Source organism: Ictidomys tridecemlineatus, chromosome 6, assembly GCF_052094955.1.
Source record: "Ictidomys tridecemlineatus isolate mIctTri1 chromosome 6, mIctTri1.hap1, whole genome shotgun sequence".
Classification (NCBI taxonomy): domain Eukaryota; kingdom Metazoa; phylum Chordata; class Mammalia; order Rodentia; family Sciuridae; genus Ictidomys; species Ictidomys tridecemlineatus.
Window position 1 is genome coordinate 65,015,013 of NC_135482.1, and position 18,566 is coordinate 65,033,578.

Sequence of the window (18,566 nt, forward strand, 5' to 3'; positions counted from 1 at the left end):
TGATAATTTTATTCTGAAACAGGGTCTTGCTAAGTTGCTGAGGCTGTCCTCAAATTTGTGATCCTCTTGCCTCAGCCTCCTGAGTCACTGGGATTATAGTTATATCTGGCTACTGCTGTGTCTTAATTGGAAGAGGTGTCATAAGAATACTACTAATACACAATTATGTAGTTTATGCAGATATCTCTATGTTGACAAATTGTTCTCTAGCTTCTCTATTTGGCCAGATTTTAATGACTCTTTTTAACATTTGCTATATTATCTATTAGTGAAGTTAAATTATGATTGATACAGTTTCTGAAGAACTTCTGAGATTTGGTTTTAAATTTAACTTTACTGCTTTTGTTTCATAATTGACTATCAAACTGTTTTATCCCTAAATTTTTATTTTAAAAAGCCTTCAAAAATAATCCCATGCCATTTAATAAATACAGCCATTTATTATTAGATTTAAAAAAAAGAATACTACTAATACTACTAATACTTGAAGTTCTAAACTTTTGTAAAAATGTTTCTAAAAATATTTGAGCAGTTTACTTTGCACATATGTTCTTCTCATTCACTTGCATCCTGATCCTGATTCAGGGAAAAGAGATAAAGTGGCTATATATATACATACATACATACATATATATATATATATATATATATATATTAGATAGTCTCTGGGTGACTCAGAGAACTTGCCTGTGCAAGTGTGTGATATAGGAAAGTTATCCATCTCGCAGGTGGAAAACCAAATTGAAAGTTGTTGCTTTAAATTGATTGCTTTCAAAGTTTTTTTTTCTTTAAAAAAGTTTTTTTAGTTGTTGATGGACCTTTATTTTATTCATTTATTTATATGTAGTGCTGAGAATTGAACCTAGTGCCTCACACATGCTAAGCAGGTGCTCTACTACTGAACCAGAACCCCAACCAGCTTTCAAAATTTTGACCTGTTTCATGTTAAGTACATTTTACAGCATGACCTATGTGCCTGTGAAACATATATACATGAAATATATGAAATGGAAGCATCATGAAACATTGCTTATGCTTCCTTTGCAATAAGTCCTGTTTTCTTCTATCCTATTCCAAATTAAAAAAATTTTTTTTAGTTGTAGATGGACACAACACACACACACACACACACACACACACACACACACATATGTGTGTGTGTGTGTGTGTGTGTGTGTGTGTGTGTGTGTTGTGTCCATCTACAACTATATATATATATATATATATAAGTTGTATTTGGACACAATACCTTTATTTCATTTATTTTTATGTGGTGCTGAGGATCGAACCCAATGCCTCATACATGGTAGGTGAGCGCTCTACCACTAAGCCAGAACTCCAGCCCCATTCTAATTTTTCTCTTTTTTTTTTCAGTATTGAGGATTGAATCTAGGGGTACTCTACCACTGAGCTGCATTCCAAGCCCTTTTCATTTTCTTTTGAGATGGAGTCTGTTAAATTGCCCAGTCTTGGATTTTTGATCCTCCTGTCTCAGCCACCTGAGTAGCTGGGATTATAGTTATGTACCACCCCACCTGGCTCTGTTCTATTTAAATCTGTTCATTTTAATGGAAATAAAGTTAATATTGATTCAATAAATTGGTTCCACAACCTGTTTTAAAAAACCTTGCTCAGCCAAACTCAACTAATAACAATGGGAAGGCAGGAGGACTGTCTTTCCCTTCAGAGCCTACTTATCAGCAACAGTCATGATGAAGTCTGATGGCATAGGAGGGCAAGGTATGGCAGTCTAGCCTTTCTGTCCTCCAATGGGGGAGGTTTCGGCCTGTTGACTCAGCTTTTCTCCTCAGAGCTCCATGAACCTGCCTCCTGACAAGGCCCGGCTCCTGCGGCAGTATGACAATGAGAAGAAATGGGATCTGATCTGTGACCAGGTACAGGTTGGGAACAGCAGGGAGGTGGGGAGTTGCACAGGGCTGGACAAGGCGATAGGTAGCAAGGTCAAAGGCATCATCTGCAGGACTGACCAGGGCTTGGCCTTAGTCTATGCTGATTTTCTGTTTTAAGGAGACACAGCTGATAGGCCAGTCTCCCACACAGGGCTCTCCTAATTTCTCCCAATGGACAGAGGTGTCAAAGTATGTAGGGCTAGCTATGGAGCAGGTTGTTAGTTTTACCAGCAGAGCCTGTTTCTGCCTTTCCCAAGGGTCAGGGTTCTGCCTGGTAGGGTATCCCAGAAGACGCTTTATCTCCCTCTGCTCCAGACTTTACAAATAGCAGGGAGTATCTCAGTATATACAGACCTCTAGGAATGAGGCACCTCAGTCCTCGAGTGTTCTGTTCCCAAATCTGAAAATAGTCGAGGACTGCAGCTGTCTCTATATGAATAGTGTTTAGAGCTGGAAGAAAAGAGAGATCATTGTTTTGCTCAGAACCAAGGTTTTCTAACATCTACCACTTGACTCTTTACCCTGAACATATTTAAGGTCCCAAGTCTTTGAACTCAGCCTAACTGCAAGGCTGAGAGAGCTGACTTCTTTATCTCTTGGTTTATATCAAAGTAACTGGCACAGAGTGTGGGCAGTGTGTTTACCTGGCACCTTGCCATGGAGTTTTCTCACCAACAAATTTATTATTTCTTTTCAAGTTCTGAACAAAATCATAATTACTAATGTTTTTTGAATGCTGATTGTGTTATCACATTCTCTACACATATTAAACGGTCTCATTGCATTCTCACAAAAACATGTTAAGGAAGGCACTAGTTGCATTTTATAGATAAAGAATCCAAGGGTTTATAACCTGCCTAATGCTAGGAAGTGGTGGAGGCAGGACTGGGCTAGAGCAAGCAGTTGTCAAGTCTTTGCTACCTATTCTCTTCCACTGCCTCTCAAGTCATGCTGCTTGACCTGAGCTAGAATTATGATACAGATGCCCCAGTTCAAGCTCCTCCTCTTCCTCCTTCAATGAGTCTGGTTTCCTTGCTTTCTGCATTTAAGAAGAGTTGGTTAGCACCTGCTTGGGTTTGGGAGCACAACAGCTCTTAATACTGAGATTCTCTAATTGCTGATCTCTCAATCTTTTTCTTTTTTTGTGGGAGCTACTGGGGTGCTTTACCACTGAGCTTCATCCCTAGTCCTTTTTTTTAAAAGTATTTTTAAAATTGTAGGTAGACACAATACCTTTATTTTTTATTTATTCATATGTGGTGCTGAGGATTGAACCCAGCACCTCACACACACTAGGCAGGCATTCTGCCACTGAGCCACAACCCTAGTCCCCATCCCCAGTCCTTTTTATTTTAAGACAGGGTCTCATTAAGTTGCTAAGGGTCTTACTAAGTTGCTGAGGCTGGCCTTGACCTTGAAATCCTCCTGCTTCAGCCTCCTGGATCTCTGGGATTACAGGCGTGCACACACACACACACACACACACACACACACACACACACACATGCATGCTCAAGATCATGTGATTATTTCAGCTTTCTCAGATTTTTCTTTCCTTTTTTTCCCCGTTTCATTTGTTTTCAAGAATGCTTTTCTAACATTACATCATTCACCTGGACCCCTTCTGGCCTTCTACCCCAAGTTCATTTATCTCAGTTGGGGAGTTCCTTTACAAACCAGAATGCTAAATTGTTTTCTGAATTTCCTATTGGGTCAAATGAGCTGGTTGAGTCAAAGTAGGGAGGGCATAGTTCTGTGCCCTGTGTAGAGGGGATTGAGAAGTGATCTTGCTGAGGAACAACCTTCAGCATTTGAGGTTGTTTTGGATCACTGGGGCCCGGGGCCTGGGCAAGTAGTAAAAAGTGCATTTGTAGCCCCGAACTGTTGCAAAACCAATCCAGTCCCAACTGCAGAGTTTGGAGTTGTGAAAGCCGAGTTTTGCAAGGCCAAGCTCTTCTCCCCTTGGCCTACCTAATGTCACCCGTGAGTTGGCCAGGCAGAGAACAGCACTTCTCAGCTGTATCTTTATTTTGTGTATTATTCCCAGTTCTGAAACCCCACATCTTTTTAGCAAGTAACAGACTAAAGAAGATTGCAACAGGTGTGATAAGGCAAAGAACCCCAACCATGATATAGGCAATGCTAAGGACAGGTGCCAACTGGGAGACTGAGTCTCCCGAGGTTGAGCATTGTAGGCGCTCTCCTTCCTTAGTTATCTTGTTTTATCCTGTGATTCTGTGCATGCACATAATTACACATATGTACATTTTTCTTATAGGAACGATTCCAGGTGAAAAATCCTCCCCATACTTATATCCAGAAACTCCAGAGCTTCTTGGACCCCAGTGTAACTCGGAAGGTGAAGTATTTAGACAGTGGGGCCCTGTCTTGTTGCCCTTCATAGCTCTGTGGGATTTGGACTCAAACCCTTTGCCATGGGGGTTAGGACATCTTCTGAGCAATGGGAGGTGGATTTCTGGGCTCTGAGGTTAGGGGCCTGGACTAGCTGCCCAGTACTGGAGGGGAGGTCTATAATTGGACCCTTGTATCCCCTCCATTTCCTTTTCTGTCCTTTTTCTTTTACTGTAAGTTGGATGGGGGGACTTTAGTGACAGAAGATTCCATGTTTACAGAAGTTCAGGAGGAGAGTGCAAGAGTCGACCAAAGTACTAAGGGAACTAGAGATTTCACTTCGTACCAACCACATTGGGTAAGTCAGATTTGGCCATCCCGGCCTTTCCACCTGGTCCCAGGTGTTGCCTACCACACTGGGAATGATTTGCTTATTTATTTTCCTGCCAAAGGACAAAGTAGCCTCTTGAATGGTTCTTTGCTCCCCAGAGCATTACACTGTGCCTTTCTGGCTTTTCTTCCCTTCAGCTCTGCCAGCAGCTGATTGGATGCTTCTGGCAAGCATGGGGCCTCTCCTGGGTCCTCAGTCTGTGGCTTTGAGTGGAAGATATTCCCACAACAGCTGAGAATGGAGTCTGCCTGTGGCCTGGTGCTGGGCCAAGGAGGGCCCAGAGAAGTCTGAGGGTGGGGGAAACATACTCCAGTGGATGTAAGACCTAGTTCTTATTCAGCAACTCTTTGCACTTTTTAGCACCCAGAAGGTTATTTGCTTAGTTGGTTGAAAACAGTCTTAGTTCGTGAGGAGAGGAAGCTTCCTTAAAGCACCAGGAAAGAAGATGTACAGTAGTGCAGCCAGGAGTTGAATGTTTCCTGTATTCACAGAACCTGTGTTGCCAACCCATTGAGGGGGCCCTCAGGATCTGTGTGAGTCTTTCTTTGCAGCCTCTGAGTCAGGTAACCAGAACTGCTGAACAAGCAGAGGGCTAATTCAGGGAGGTACAGTAAAAGAGGGAAATGCCTCAGTTTTATGAAACTGTCACCAGCAAGGGTATATGCAGCAAAAAGCAGAAAATGTGTGTGTACATGCAGAGAGGATAGTTAGGGACACCTTATATAGAACTGGAAGCAGGGGTTCTCTCCTGATAGAGGGGTCTTGCATGAATGGTGAGTGAGAAGTGGAGCTTAGGGTAGGATGGGATAGCTAGGCATGTGCCAGCCCCAGGTCCCTGAGCTTCCCGAGAATGGGGTGGAAAGAGCCAAATAACATCATCGGCCTTTCCTCTCCTGTCATAGCAGCAGCCTGCTTGTCCACCATGAGGCCAAGCCTGCCTGGGGCTCTTCAGCAGGAGGGGACACCTGTTTGTAGCTAGCTGCAGCAGTATACTCAAAAGGAAGCGGCACAGGAGAGAACAGGAAAGGGATGGTTCCTGGCCTTGGAAACTGTGCTGTGGGGGCCAAAATATGGCTTCCATACCTCATCTGTGAGCCTGACATGCAAAGCCAAGCCACTGCAAAAAGGTGTGGCCAAGCCTTCACCTATGGTGAATTCTATCACAAAAGGAGCACTAGCTGGGCTCTTTAGTTAACCTGTATATGAGGATGAGAGTGACATGGGCAATGTACCACCAGCCACCTACATTACTTGAATAGGCCTTCTCTCCCTTGTGGGCTCTGTTGTTTTCCTTAAATCCTGTTGAACAGTCAGGGAAAAGATAGGGTTCTACTCCTTTTGGAAGAAGGCCAGAGAACAATGTATGACAGTCTCCTCTGTCTTCCTCCTTTACCTGGTGCCTGCCCTCTGGCATCTGGCCAAGGACTAGGGCCAGAGCAGCCTGGTTCCTAGGCCCTAGGCCACTTGGCAGTTAGCATACAAGTTAGAGATCTAAACCTGGTCCTTGGTTCCCAGAGAATAGCTTAGTGCTTACATTTTAGGAGCCCTGAATCTGACCTGAGGCTTCTCTAGGTAGTTATGTAGGAGAGCCAGGATCCTTCCTGGCAGGAAGTTTGTCAGGCTGGCCTGTGGGGGCTACAAGGTAAGAGGGGGCCAGGCAAGGTAAGGAAGGGAGAGTTCTGCTTTGGCCTCAGCCTGATCTGGTTGGGGCTTGCAGAAGCATGTATGCAGTCCTGCAGATGGGAACTCAGTCTTTGGAGTTGGGGACAGCTCTGAAGTGGGATTCCAGAGCCCCATCACCTCCTCCTTCCTCTCTGGTTTGTATTGGTTTCTTTGCCTTGCCTAACTGCCCTTTAACCTCTTCTCAAAGTGTCAAGATCCCTAAAATAGCAGTGTAGACTCAGACAGGAAATGAGAAGGGGGTGGGGAGCTGGAGAGCAGACAGACAGGAAATGGGAGGCCTGTAGGCCCCCAGAGAGGAAGCTAACTTCAGGCAGCTCCGGTGTCAGTCAGCTTCAGCCAGAGACTGCTGCCAAATCTCAGCCAGCACTGGTGTTCTAGCCCCAGCCTCTCTCCAGACCTTGGGGTGTGGCAGGCCAAGCTGGTGTTCCAGCTGTGGGGAAAAAACAGACCTTCAGGGGGTGGGGAAGTTGGGTGCAACTGGCTTATATAGATCCCCTAGACATTCCAAGAGAATAGAGCACTTAGGAGAGCAAGGTTTCATCTGAGGGTTTTATGTCTTTGCAGTAGAATGAACCTATCTTATAACAGTCACATTCAGAATCACTCTTAACTTTCTTCCCAGAGATATCTCAGCCCCAAAGGAGCAAAGGCAGAAGGGCAAAAATGCCATAGGACATTGTCCTTTAGGTGCCCTGTTGTGTACCTGCTTGCCTCCCTGGCTGAGGGGTCCACTTTTTCAGTCAGGCTCCAAGTAGTCATGGTATTCTGGAGTACCTCCAGTTCCTGATCATTTCCTCAGGCATTTCTAGTTACACCAGGCTCACTGTCTAAACACACAAACCCCTATCCCTTTGCTTACTGCTTCCCAAAATTGCTATCCTTGAACTCAGAGCCATTTGGCCCAGTGAGACTCTGTTCCAGGGTACTTACTGGCCCTTCCTGCCTGTGTCTTGACTGAGACATCAGCCAAGCTGGGGACTTTCTGGCTCTGTCAAACACAGCTCTACACATGGGCTTGTGGTAGCTGCTCTGGATGCCTCCCCAATTCTTCCAACAAATACTGAGCAAGGACAGTGTGCCTAGCCTTATGTTAAGCCTAAAAGATACAGAGGATTATTGAGTCAGGGTTCCAGGCTGGTAACATGACCACAAATGGGTTTGTCAAGGGTTTTGGTCTTCAGAATTTTCCCAGCCTGGTGCTAGGTTCTGGGAGAACTGAGGAGGGGGTGTTGTTGAGTCAGAGGCCAATCATCCTCTACTCACTTTAGCAGATGCCTTTTACTCTGTTTCCTGTATTTGCAGGTGGGTCCGGGAGTTTCTGAATGATGAAAACAAAGGCCTGGATGTGCTGGTGGATTACCTGTCCTTTGCCCAGTGTTCTGTCATGTAAGTACCACTCCAAGGCTAAGGGTGGGGACCCATTGGGGAAGACACAGTCCTGTTCTATTGAGAAGAAGAAGGGTGAGATTCCAACAGAGAAGATGGAAATGGGACTCCCAGGACAGGAGGAAGTAGCCCAGAAGTGGTATGGAAGCGGACAGGCAAACCAAGGGCATGTCTTGGGAACAGGGAAGATTGGCCTATTGGCTGGAGTAAATATGTTTTGGGGACTGTAGTGATATGGAAAGGGAATTTGGAATCAACCCAAAGGATCCAAAGCCAGGTTGTAGGCAATCCAGGAAATGTCCTGGCTTGTGGAAGAGATACTCTGGGAAGATCCATCCATCTCTGCAGAATTAAGTCTTCATAAAGCCACTCTAGGCCCAGTTGTGAATGGGTTACTTCAGGTCATTATTGAACCCAGGAGCAGTGAGCATTACTTTTGATCTGGACAGATGGATGAAGCATTTGGTAACCTTTTTAAGGCAGCCTGGGGACTTGGATGTGGCCACAGGAAACAGTGTGGTATAGTGCAAAGAATGAGGGCTTTCAAATCATACGAAGCCAGGTTTGGCCCTCAGTTGTGTCATGTACTATCTGTGTAACTTCAAGCACGTTTGTCCTCTTCTATGAAAGACATCCATGTTTCAGAGTTGTAAGGATTAGATGGTAATATGTGTAAAACACTTAGTAGTATTTGGAACATATTAGTTCTACATTGTAGTAGCAGCTTTGTTATTAAATGTTATTCACATCAGTATGCCTTACCATAATTATCTGAATATGGAAAGAGGAGTGATACTGATAATAAATGAGATGGCCAGCACATTCAGAGTTATACCCTAGACAAGTCAGCCCCATAGAGAATGATCATCCTGGTTTGCTAATGACTTTCTGCAGTTTACCTAGCACTGAAAGTCCCATGTCATGGGCTATGGTGACCCCTACCTAGACTTTTACTTTTCTACTGTCTCTGTTCCCCTAGCCATTCTCTTTTGTCCAGCAGGTCTTCAGTGTCATGATCTTAGGGATACAAACTAAGGTGCCTCACCTGGGTTTGGTCTCCATGTCACCAAAAATAGTCCACTCCTCATCTCCATCCCTGCTGAAACCATACCTCATGATCCTTCTATCTCTTTAAATGTGTTTTTTATTTTTTTGATATTTTTTAGTTGTAGATGAACACAATACCTTTATTTATTTATTTTTATGTGGTGCTGAGGATCGAACCCAACGCCTCACGCATGTGTGGCAAGTGCTCCACCACTGAGCTACGACCCCAGCCCTTTTTTTTTTTTTTTTTTTTTTTTGGGTACTGGCAATTAAACCCAGAAGCACCACTTAGGAGCCACATCCCAAGGACTCCCACCCACACGTATTTTTTTTGTGGTTGTTGTTTTTTCTGGAGACATAGTGTCTCACTAAGTTGCTTAGGGCCTCACTCAGTTGCTGAGACTGGCCTTGAATTTGTAATCTTCCCGCCTCAGCCTCCCAAGTCTCTGGGATTATAGGCATGTGCCACTGTGCCTGGCTTCTAAATGTTCTTTTTATAGAAAGAAATGAAAAATATTTGCTAAAGTGAATTTTTAAAATTCAGAACCTTTATAGTAAAAAGATGTAGATCATTTTTCCAAATAAGCCTAGCTTATTTGGAAAGCAAACAAATCCCAGCTGCTTTAAACCAAGAGCACACTGAAAACTTAGTACTGTATTAAGTGTCCATGGAAATACCTTTGATTCTTAAAAAGACTCAGGGAAGTGAGAGAATGTATTTTGGGAAGGGATGAGGCCAGATAGAATCTGAGTAAGGCATTTACTGTAAACCATTAAGCTCTCTCTCTATCAAGGAGGTTCCTCTGAGGTCTACTGAATGGCCCCCCATTAATTACTTCCTGATTCAGGACTCTGATTCTCACTCTACCTCATTTGGGACATTTGGGCATCTATAGATAATGGCCCCCCATTAATTACTTCCTGATTCAGGACTCTTGATTCTCACTCGACCTCATTTGGGACATTTGGGCATCTATAGATATCATTTGTTCTACAAAGCCCCAGCCTCTGTACCTTTGACCTGGGGCTGTGTGTGTGTGTGGAATGGAATGCTCTGTGGGGGAAGAGCCTGTAAGAGATGTTCCTTAATCCTTCATGACCTACAGGGGAAGAGGGAAGTAAGAATGTGTAGGACTGCTTCTCAAAGCATGTACCTGGATGAGCATGTGTGAACGAAGACCCTGTGGGTCATTGAGTTCAGCTGTCCTGTTTGCCCTGGCTACACTCACAAACTGGTGATGTTGGGAGACATGTGATCCCAGAAGTAGGAAGTGACAAACTGTCCCAGCTGCTGTAGAGGCTAGACTGTAGATCCTTAGACCATAATCTCAACCTGCATATTTCTTCCCCCAGGAAGCTAAAGCTCAAGAAGCCTCTATATCAGAGAAACCTAGAAGCCTCAAGTAGCCAACCTTAGAAAACCTGGTCATTAAAACTAGTGTAGGCACCAAGTTCAGCCAGAGGTAGTTGTGCTCCATTTGTGTACAGTGTGTCAAAATGCATTCTACTGTCATGTATAACTAATTAGAACAAAATAAAAAAATTTAAAAAAAAAACAATATAGTGTGGGGGCTGGGATGTAGCTCAGCAGTGGAGTGCTTGCCTAGCACTTAAGGCCCTGGGTGGGTTTCATTACCAGCACCTTGGTATGGAGAGAGGAGAAGCCAGCCAGAGCTAGGTTAGGGTAGTGGTGTTCCTTTTAAGCAGAAAAGACTGTGCCATTCTGGGTTTGGTGGGACCTCCTTTCCTATCCATTCAGAGCTACTCAATGCAGAATAAATTGGGTATTGCCATTGACCAACTAGCAAGACCACAGTTGGCACATTCCCTACCCTCCTTCTGGAGTGAGATTCTCCATGTGGAGCCATAGCTGCTTTGAGATGTCCCATCTAAGGCTGGGAGTGCAAAAAGATAGCAGCCCCCACAGTCCTTGGGCCATGGGGATACCATTCCTCCTGGAGTTGCCTGGCCAGTGGGGAACAGAGGGACTGGTCTCTCAGCATCCCATCTCCTCAGATCCCTCTTCTGGAGCTGCCTGTGCCTATTCTGCCCTGTCCTGTGTTGGTGGCTCTCATGACCAGGACCAGGATTGGGTCTCTGCTTCCCAATTTCGCTTTCTCTTCTTGCTACCCTTGCCTGAAGAGTCGGGGACAGGCTCACTGGGGGGCTTGGCACAGAATTTCTCCGTGTATGTGCCTGTGTGTGCGCATGTATGTCCTTTCATGCTCCAGGTTTGACTTTGAGGGTCTGGAGAGTGGTGATGATGGTGCATTTGACAAACTCCGGTCCTGGAGCAGGTCAATCGAAGACCTGCAACCGCCCAGCGCCCTGTCGGCCCCCTTCACCAACAGCCTCGCTCGCTCTGCGCGCCAGTCTGTGCTCCGGTATGTGTGCGCTCGCTCTTCCCGCCTGCCTCCCACCCCAGCCCCAGTCCAGGTCTCAGTAACCGCGGTGAGTGCTCATGCTCCTCCCTTCACTCTTGCTTCCAGGCTCAGCTCTCTTGCCCTCTGCCTGCCAGTCTGTCTCTGGTCTGTCCTCTCTGTCTCCTTGACTCTGCCCAGCGGTCTGTCCTGGGTAAGTACATGGTCCTTAGCTGTGCCACCCACCTGGGGTTCCAGCTCTTCCCCTTCTTCATTCCTCACTCTCTTGGCTATTCCTCCCCAGCCTCTTGGGCAGGGCCTGGGCTTCGGTGGCTGATCTAGCTCTTGTACTCATGTATTTTCCTCTAGCTCTCATTCTGCCCATCAGCTGCTGGGAGAGGAGACCAGCTCCCATTCACCTCCCTGCCTCTCACCTTCCCTTCTTCCTTCAGGCCTTATCTCTCAAAGGCTGCTACATGTTCCTTTGTCTATGATGTCCTAAGAGCCATTCTGCCTGAAGGCAGACAGATGTACTGGATGACTTCTCAGAACTCCTATCCCAGGAGGTTGTCCTTTGGGCCCTGTAGCCTTTTCCTTGGCCTCTGTCTTGTGGTCATTCTTCTCTCCTACTCTCCTATTTTGAATTTTTTGTCCATCAAACAATGCTAATCATTCTAATAAATGCAGAAGCAAATTCCATTCCTGCTTCCTCTTTTTTTTTTTTTTTTAACAAAACATTATTGAGGCAGTGGAGGGGTGATGCAGAGGCAGAAATAGCCCCCTGGCCTTTCTAAAGCCTTTGGGGTTCTGTTCTGCCTTTTGGGGTCATAGAAGTGGAATAAGAACCAAGATGCTCCTGCCCCACTAAATGTGAAGAACAGACAGCAACTGAAATTTGGGGGCGGGGGAAGGATCTCTTTGGATTCAACTCAAGGAGTAGGAAGGCCTACACAACTTCTGAGTATATTTTTGAGGATCTCTGGGATTAGCATGATATGAACACTGATTATGGAACTGGGATGTTGGGAAGTTGCTGACAAAGTTCTGTTCTGGGAGGTGAACACAAGCTGACAATCTGCCTTCTGCACCCTTCTCGTGACTGATGGTACCAAGTCCTCCTATTTCTGCTGCTAAGGAGCAGCCTGGTGTTTGGGTGATGGTGAGCACTCTTTGACCTTTCATCAGCAGCCTTAAACCCCACCTGACAGCCTGGCCTTTTCCCCAGGTACAGCACTCTGCCTGGCCGCAGGGCCTTGAAGAACTCCCGCCTGGTAAGCCAAAAAGATGACGTCCACGTCTGTATCCTTTGTCTCAGAGCCATCATGAATTATCAGGTAAGGGGCAGCACTAGCCATGGGTGCTCTACCTCTTCTGCCTCATCTGGTGAACCAGGAGAGCTAACAGGGCACCAGCTTATGAAAGACAGGTTTGCTAGTGGCCTATGGCCAAGGAGATCTGCTGGGTTCTCCCTTCCCCATCAAGGTCCTTTCCATCTTTTTCCTTTGCAGTATGGCTTCAACTTGGTCATGTCCCATCCCCATGCTGTCAATGAGATTGCACTTAGCCTCAACAACAAGAATCCAAGGTAGGTTCTTGCCTTCCCCACTCTTCTCAGGGCTCTAGAGGTCTGGCCTCTACTTGTCCCTGACCAGTCTGCCTATGTCGGAACCTTGATTTGGGCCTCTCTCCTCTGTTGGGGAAGTGTCCTGGCTGCACAGCTGGTCTGCACAGCTGTGATCCTGGGAACAAACCTTCCTTACCCATCTTCTTCTTCTTTTTTTTTTTTTTTTTGATACTGAGGATTGAACTTGGGGTATTTAACCACTGAATCACATTCACAGTTCTTTTTATTTTTGAGACAGGGTCTCACTAAGTTGCTGAGGCTGGACTTGAACTTGCAATCCTCCTGTTTCAGCTTCCTGAGTTGTTGGGATTATAGGCATACACAACCACACTCAGCTTACCCATCTCCTTCCAAAACCCATCACCTCTTTTGCTGCCAAGGCTGTCTCAGTCCTCCAGAAGGACTCCCCTAGTCAAGAGCATAAGTTGTGTGGTGGTCAGGATGGGGAGATAAGAGAATTAATCTTCCTTCTTCACTCCTTAGGACCAAAGCCTTGGTCTTGGAGCTCTTAGCAGCTGTGTGTTTGGTGCGAGGAGGTCACGAAATCATCCTGGCTGCCTTTGACAATTTCAAAGAGGTCAGTCTCCTGCTTGCATCTGTGTGGAGAAGGTGGGGAACCTGGTATTTATTTAAAGTACCATTTCCTGGGATTTCTAGTGATTTTAATGCTTGAGTGTTTGACTAAGCAGCCTGCTCCCCAGATTAGGAACAGCACAGATTAGGAACAGTGGGCTATAGTGTAATGGTCCTAACCTGGCTTTATCAATTCACCTTGTTAACACAGCTAGCTCCCTATGCCCCACTCCAGACCACTGGAGACTGGGTATCTGTAGTTTATGAGAACTGCCAGGCAATTCTGCTGTAGTGAACCAAAGCAGGTATGTTTATTAGGGGAGGAAAGGGATGTCTCTCAGATAGTTGTCTACTGTTAGTGAGGGGAGAGAGCTTCTATGTGGAATGTCCTAAGCCTCTGGGCCTGGTTCTGAAACCCCAATCTGCTTGAACGTAGGATTCCTCGACATTCAGCCATAGCTGTGGTCCCACCCCTTCCTCCTCTCTGGACCTCTTCCCTAACATCCATTGTTTAAGTCAGGAAATAGCTCTTCCTCCTCGAAGCCCAGGGACTCACAGGAGCCTCTGGACCCCCACCGGCAGAGGACTTTCCTGCACACTGGCTCCTCCTTTGCATTCCCCTGGGACCTCGGCCTCTTGCTTCAGCCATGTCCTGATTCCCTTTCTCCTTCTGTCAGTAACTTGGCAGCATCAGACTTCTGTGTTTCTTGTTGGCATAGCCCCAGAGGCACTTAAAGTCCAGCCTAAGGGCACAGGCTTTACTGGTTTCCCTTAGTGAGTTGGTGAGAGACCAGAGACCCAGGGCCAGATTCCAGGTCCCAGGTTTTCTTCTACAGTATCCAGAATGGCTCATTTCCTAGATTAGCTGTGGTTAAACTTGGTCTGAACCAATGCCTTTGCCATGATGTTTCTGGTAGCCTCAGCTCAGGGGCTTAGTTTCTGCATGGGGCAGATCTTTTCCCTGAGAAAGTTTGCTCATCCAGGTGTGCAAGGAGCTGCACCGCTTTGAGAAGCTGATGGAGTATTTCCGTAATGAGGACAGCAACATTGACTTCATGGTGAGGAACAGCCCAGGGCAGGTGCATGCCAAGCAGGGCCATGTGCTCCTTAGGGAAAGGGACCATGGTGACATTGTATTTTGATATTTTTATTCTTCACTAGGTGGCCTGCATGCAGTTCATCAACATTGTGGTACACTCAGTGGAGGATATGAACTTCCGGGTCCACCTACAGTATGAGTTTACAAAGCTGGGACTGGAGGAGTTCCTTCAGGTGAGCTGGCCAGGTGCTTTGGTATAAAGATCCAGCTTAGAAACATCAGTGTTTCTTTTATAAAAACTTAGTCCTTGATACCTTTGGAACTTGCCTGTTTTCTCTGGTCTGGGTTTTAGGACATCCTACAGAGGTCTCTCTAACCAGGCAGCTCTATGAGGGCCAGATACTGACACAGCAAGTAGCAGGAAATCCCTGCATTATAGCCTGTGAGAGGGTGACAAAGACCCAAGAGTTTTTAGGTGGTTCCCCAACTACTATTTCTGATTTCTCCCCAGAAGTCAAGGCATACGGAAAGTGAGAAGTTGCAGGTGCAGATTCAGGCATACCTCGACAATGTGTTTGATGTAGGGGGTTTGTTGGAAGATGCTGAGACCAAGAATGTAGCCCTGGAGAAGGTGGAAGAACTAGAAGAGCATGTGTCTCACGTAGGTGGCCTCCTTTGTCTGCCATAACCTTTGTTGAGTGTCAGGGAGGATGGTGATGACTGAGTTTCAAAATCCTGTGTTTACCCACTTGCCTCCAGATTGAGCCTCAGGAAGACTTTAGAATCCACTGAGGCTCTCTAGAATATGCTATGGTATGAGTCACATGCATTCAGACTGTTGCCATTTGCCTTGTTATGTGTTTCTGTTTCATGTGGGGTCAGACCTTGGGCCCTCGGGAGGTGATGTAAAGAAGCCACCTAACCAAGCTACGTTTGGGGACCTATGTGGTGGGAATGTTGGGCCCTGGTCTTGACTGGGCATTAGTTCATACAGAGTGCCTAGGCTTTAGGGCCAGCCCCGAACCTGCCCTTCCCAACCTACAGCTCACAGAGAAGCTTCTGGACCTGGAGAATGAGAACATGATGCGGGTGGCAGAGCTAGAGAAGCAGCTGCTTCAGCGAGAAAAAGAGCTGGAGAGCATCAAGGTACCAAAAAATCTGGGGAAGGAAAGCCATGGCCACCCCTGGGCTCCAGTGCTTTGGGACCTTGCTCTTCTGAGTTATGTCAAGAAAAGATCTTGATTTACCCTTGAGTTACACATATGGTGGTGTTCTGATGATTTCACTCTATTTTTTAGTTTGGGAGGGAAGCTGAAACCAAAGTGGGCAAGACACAAGACATACTGGAAAGGGTAGAGGCAGACTGTGCACCTGCAGGTACCCCTGGGGTCCCTTCCAGTCTCCTCCCAACCCATCTTGCTGCTTTTTCCTCCACGTGCTTCTCAACCCTGCTTACAGATCAGGGTTGGAGTAGCTGTTTTTTAGGCCATCCACAAAGTATCCTAAATTAGGAATGCAGAGGCTTCTTATATTTCATTCTCTGCTTTATCCTTCCCCAACTTTTTTGTTAGTTATACAGTTATGCCCCACTGGATGTGGTGGTGCACACCTGTAATCCCAGCAGCTCAGGAGGCTGAGGCAAGAGGATCGCAAATTCAAAGCTAGCCTCAACAATTTCGAGAGGCCCTAAGTAACTTAGCAAGACCCTGTCTCAAAAAAAAATAAAAATAGGGCTGGGAATGTGCTCAGTGGTTAGATTCAATCCTGGTATCAAAATAATAATAATGATGTTGTCATCCTGCCCCAACCTTTTTCTTCCCAAGGAATATGATCATGAGCTGAGCCTCTGTTAAGTACCAAATTAGGAATATGGAGGGTTCAGAGATGGCTAAGACAAAGCCTGTCCATGAGGCTTCCAACTAAGCAATTACACAGGGCCAAATTTAAATAAAAGCAATAAAGAAGGGCTGAGGTTGTGGCTCAGTGGTAAAGCACTAGCCTGTGTGTGTAAGGCACTGGGTTCAATCCTCAGCACGCATAAATAAATAAATAAATAATCAAACAAACAAATAAATAAATAAATAATGGAATTTTGTCCATGTACAACTAAAAAAAAAATTTGAAAATTAAAAAAAAAAAGGCAATAAAGAGACCCAAGGGGGCTGGGGGTTGTGATTCAGTGGCAGAGCGTTTACCTAGCATGTGTGAGGCACTGGGTTCGAATTTCAGCACGACATATAAATAAATGAATAAAATAAAGGTCTATCAACTTCTAAAAAAAAAAAAAGAGAGACCCCAAGGGCTATGGAGAAAGCAGCTATATCAGACTGGTAGTAGCTAAGGAGAATTTCACAGTAGCATCCTTTATCCTGGGTCCTGAAGGATTGGTGCTGTGAGAACAGTCCGGAACAGAGAGAATGACATTTCATGGTGCTCACCTCCTTTGCTCTGCTGCACTCCAGCTTCCCTTACTCTCCCATCTAGAATTCTGCCACTGTAAGCACCTCACGAGACCCTTATTTGACTATCCTTTGGGAAGGAAATCTTTCTTACTCCCAGGAGTAATGACTGCTGTGCCTTTAGCCCATCCTTCCCTCAATGACACTCTCTGCCCAATAGGAGACATATGAGAACACAAGCCACCAGGTGCATACCCTGCGGAGGCTCATTAAGGAGAAGGAAGAAGCCTTCCAGCGCCGATGCCACATGGAGCCAAGTGCTCGTGGCTTGGAGCCCATGGGTGTTGAGGCCCTGACCAGAGCAGGCCCTGCAGAGCTGAGCGAGGGCATACCACCCTCAGATCTGGACCTGCTAGCTCCAGCCCCACCTGCCGAGGAGGCCCTTCCTTTGCCCCCACCACCGGCTCCTCCCTTGCCCCCGCCTCCTCCCCCTTTACCAGGTAAGTAAATAAGATCTCTAGGCCCAGCGGGGCAGCCACTTTGTGGGGCCAAAACCCTAGTCAGCAGTGTCTTCTTTAGCAGCCAGGAAATGGCATCATTTGAAGGATGGAAGGCTATCAAGTCAAAGTGAGAGAGAGAGAAAGGGTTGATGGGGAGCTACCATCTAAGGAAGCTTGGGTTACTGGTACAAGGGTGGGCCTGTTTCAAGAATCATCAAAATGCTGCTTCAAAGCAGCCAAGGAGAGACTGGAGAAACTGAGGCAGAGACTAGATTGAACCGCCTCTGACAGGACTCCTGGAAGTGACTTGAGCTGAACTCACATAGCCTCCTCTCCTAAAAGTCTGTAAGGACAGGACAGGTGGGCAGAGGAGAGGGCAGCCCAGGAAGTCTCATGACCCCTGGGTCACTGTGCCATTTCTTTTTCCCCTAGGCAAGTGTCCCCCAGCCCCACCTCTCCCTGGAGCTGCTCCCTCTGTGGTATTGACAGTGGGCCTGTCAGGTGAGTGCCTCTAGGACCTTGGACAGGGCTGGTGGAATCAGGGGAATGTGTCCTTGGCTCCATCCTCAATGATACTCCTTCCAAACTAGCCATTCGCATTAAGAAACCTATCAAGACCAAGTTCCGGTTGCCGGTCTTCAACTGGACAGCATTGAAACCCAATCAGATCAGTGGCACTGTCTTCAGTGAACTGGATGATGAGAAGATCTTGGAGGTGACAGGGTCTGGGGCCCAGAAGGGTGGGGCTGAAGACCAGGTTGCCAGACCTCCTGGACTTCTGTCTTCAGGCAGAGTGGGACCAGGGTCAGCTTCATGAGCCAGAGCTAGGCTCGTGCTGAGTGTACTGCCAGCAGATCGTTGCGTAGTATGAGGCTGCAGTATTTTCCCTTCTCATCTACTCTTGCCAGGACCTGGATCTGGACAAGTTTGAAGAATTGTTTAAGACGAAAGCTCAGGGCCCTGCCCTTGACCTCATCTGCTCCAAGAATAAGACAGCACAAAAAGCTGCCAGCAAGGTGACCCTGTTGGAAGCCAACCGTGCCAAGAACCTGGCCATCACCCTGCGCAAGGCTGGCCGCTCAGCTGAGGAGATTTGCAGGGCTATTCACACGTGAGGCTCCCACTGACCTGGCTCTGGTCCCCAACCAGTTGGCAACCCAGCTCTCCACCCAGGAACCTGGTTTTTCCTAAATTCCAGGGTTCCTGACAGAGTTCCTCCACCCCTCCATCATCCACTGTCCTGGCTAGAACTTATTGCATCCATGCTATGTGCCAGAAGCCATGTGAGGTGCTGGAGATGAA

General features: G+C 46.6%; 2 protein-coding genes across 13 annotated transcripts in view; one reads left to right on the forward strand and one right to left on the reverse strand.

Annotated features, from left to right (window-relative positions):
- The window catches only part of Fmnl3 (formin like 3), a 55,533-nt gene that overhangs the window by 32,024 nt on the left and 4,943 nt on the right, over nt 1-18,566 (forward strand). For 4 of the 7 annotated variants that reach the window (XM_005324923.5, XM_005324924.5, XM_040280671.2 and 1 more), the window contains 16 exons: nt 1,812-1,895; nt 4,189-4,269; nt 4,544-4,620; nt 7,639-7,722; nt 11,001-11,153; nt 12,355-12,463; nt 12,638-12,714; nt 13,237-13,330; nt 14,310-14,384; nt 14,488-14,598; nt 14,877-15,026; nt 15,410-15,511; nt 16,985-17,264; nt 17,697-17,765; nt 17,855-17,979; nt 18,173-18,375. In XM_005324923.5, coding sequence (XP_005324980.2) covers nt 1,812-1,895; nt 4,189-4,269; nt 4,544-4,620; nt 7,639-7,722; nt 11,001-11,153; nt 12,355-12,463; nt 12,638-12,714; nt 13,237-13,330; nt 14,310-14,384; nt 14,488-14,598; nt 14,877-15,026; nt 15,410-15,511; nt 16,985-17,264; nt 17,697-17,765; nt 17,855-17,979; nt 18,173-18,375 — 1,874 coding nt within the window. Of the gene's footprint in view, nt 1-1,291; nt 1,741-1,811; nt 1,896-4,188; nt 4,270-4,543; nt 4,621-7,638; nt 7,723-11,000; nt 11,154-12,354; nt 12,464-12,637; nt 12,715-13,236; nt 13,331-14,309; nt 14,385-14,487; nt 14,599-14,876; nt 15,027-15,409; nt 15,512-16,984; nt 17,265-17,696; nt 17,766-17,854; nt 17,980-18,172; nt 18,376-18,566 lie in introns of those variants that run through there. The other 3 variants (XM_005324925.3, XM_040280675.2, XM_021726134.3) reach the window with 2 other exon arrangements.
- Prpf40b (pre-mRNA processing factor 40B) overlaps nt 1-18,566 on the reverse strand; it is a 51,735-nt gene that overhangs the window by 7,062 nt on the left and 26,107 nt on the right. For 2 of the 6 annotated variants that reach the window (XM_021726138.3, XM_040280678.2), the window contains one exon: nt 16,436-18,181. The exons of 2 other annotated variants lie outside the window; for them this stretch is intronic. In XM_021726138.3, the coding sequence (XP_021581813.1) occupies nt 18,089-18,181 (93 nt within the window). In that variant the 3' untranslated portion in view covers nt 16,436-18,088. Of the gene's footprint in view, nt 1-3,916; nt 6,767-16,435; nt 18,182-18,566 lie in introns of those variants that run through there. 2 more of the 6 variants (XM_078014735.1, XM_078014734.1) reach the window with 2 other exon arrangements.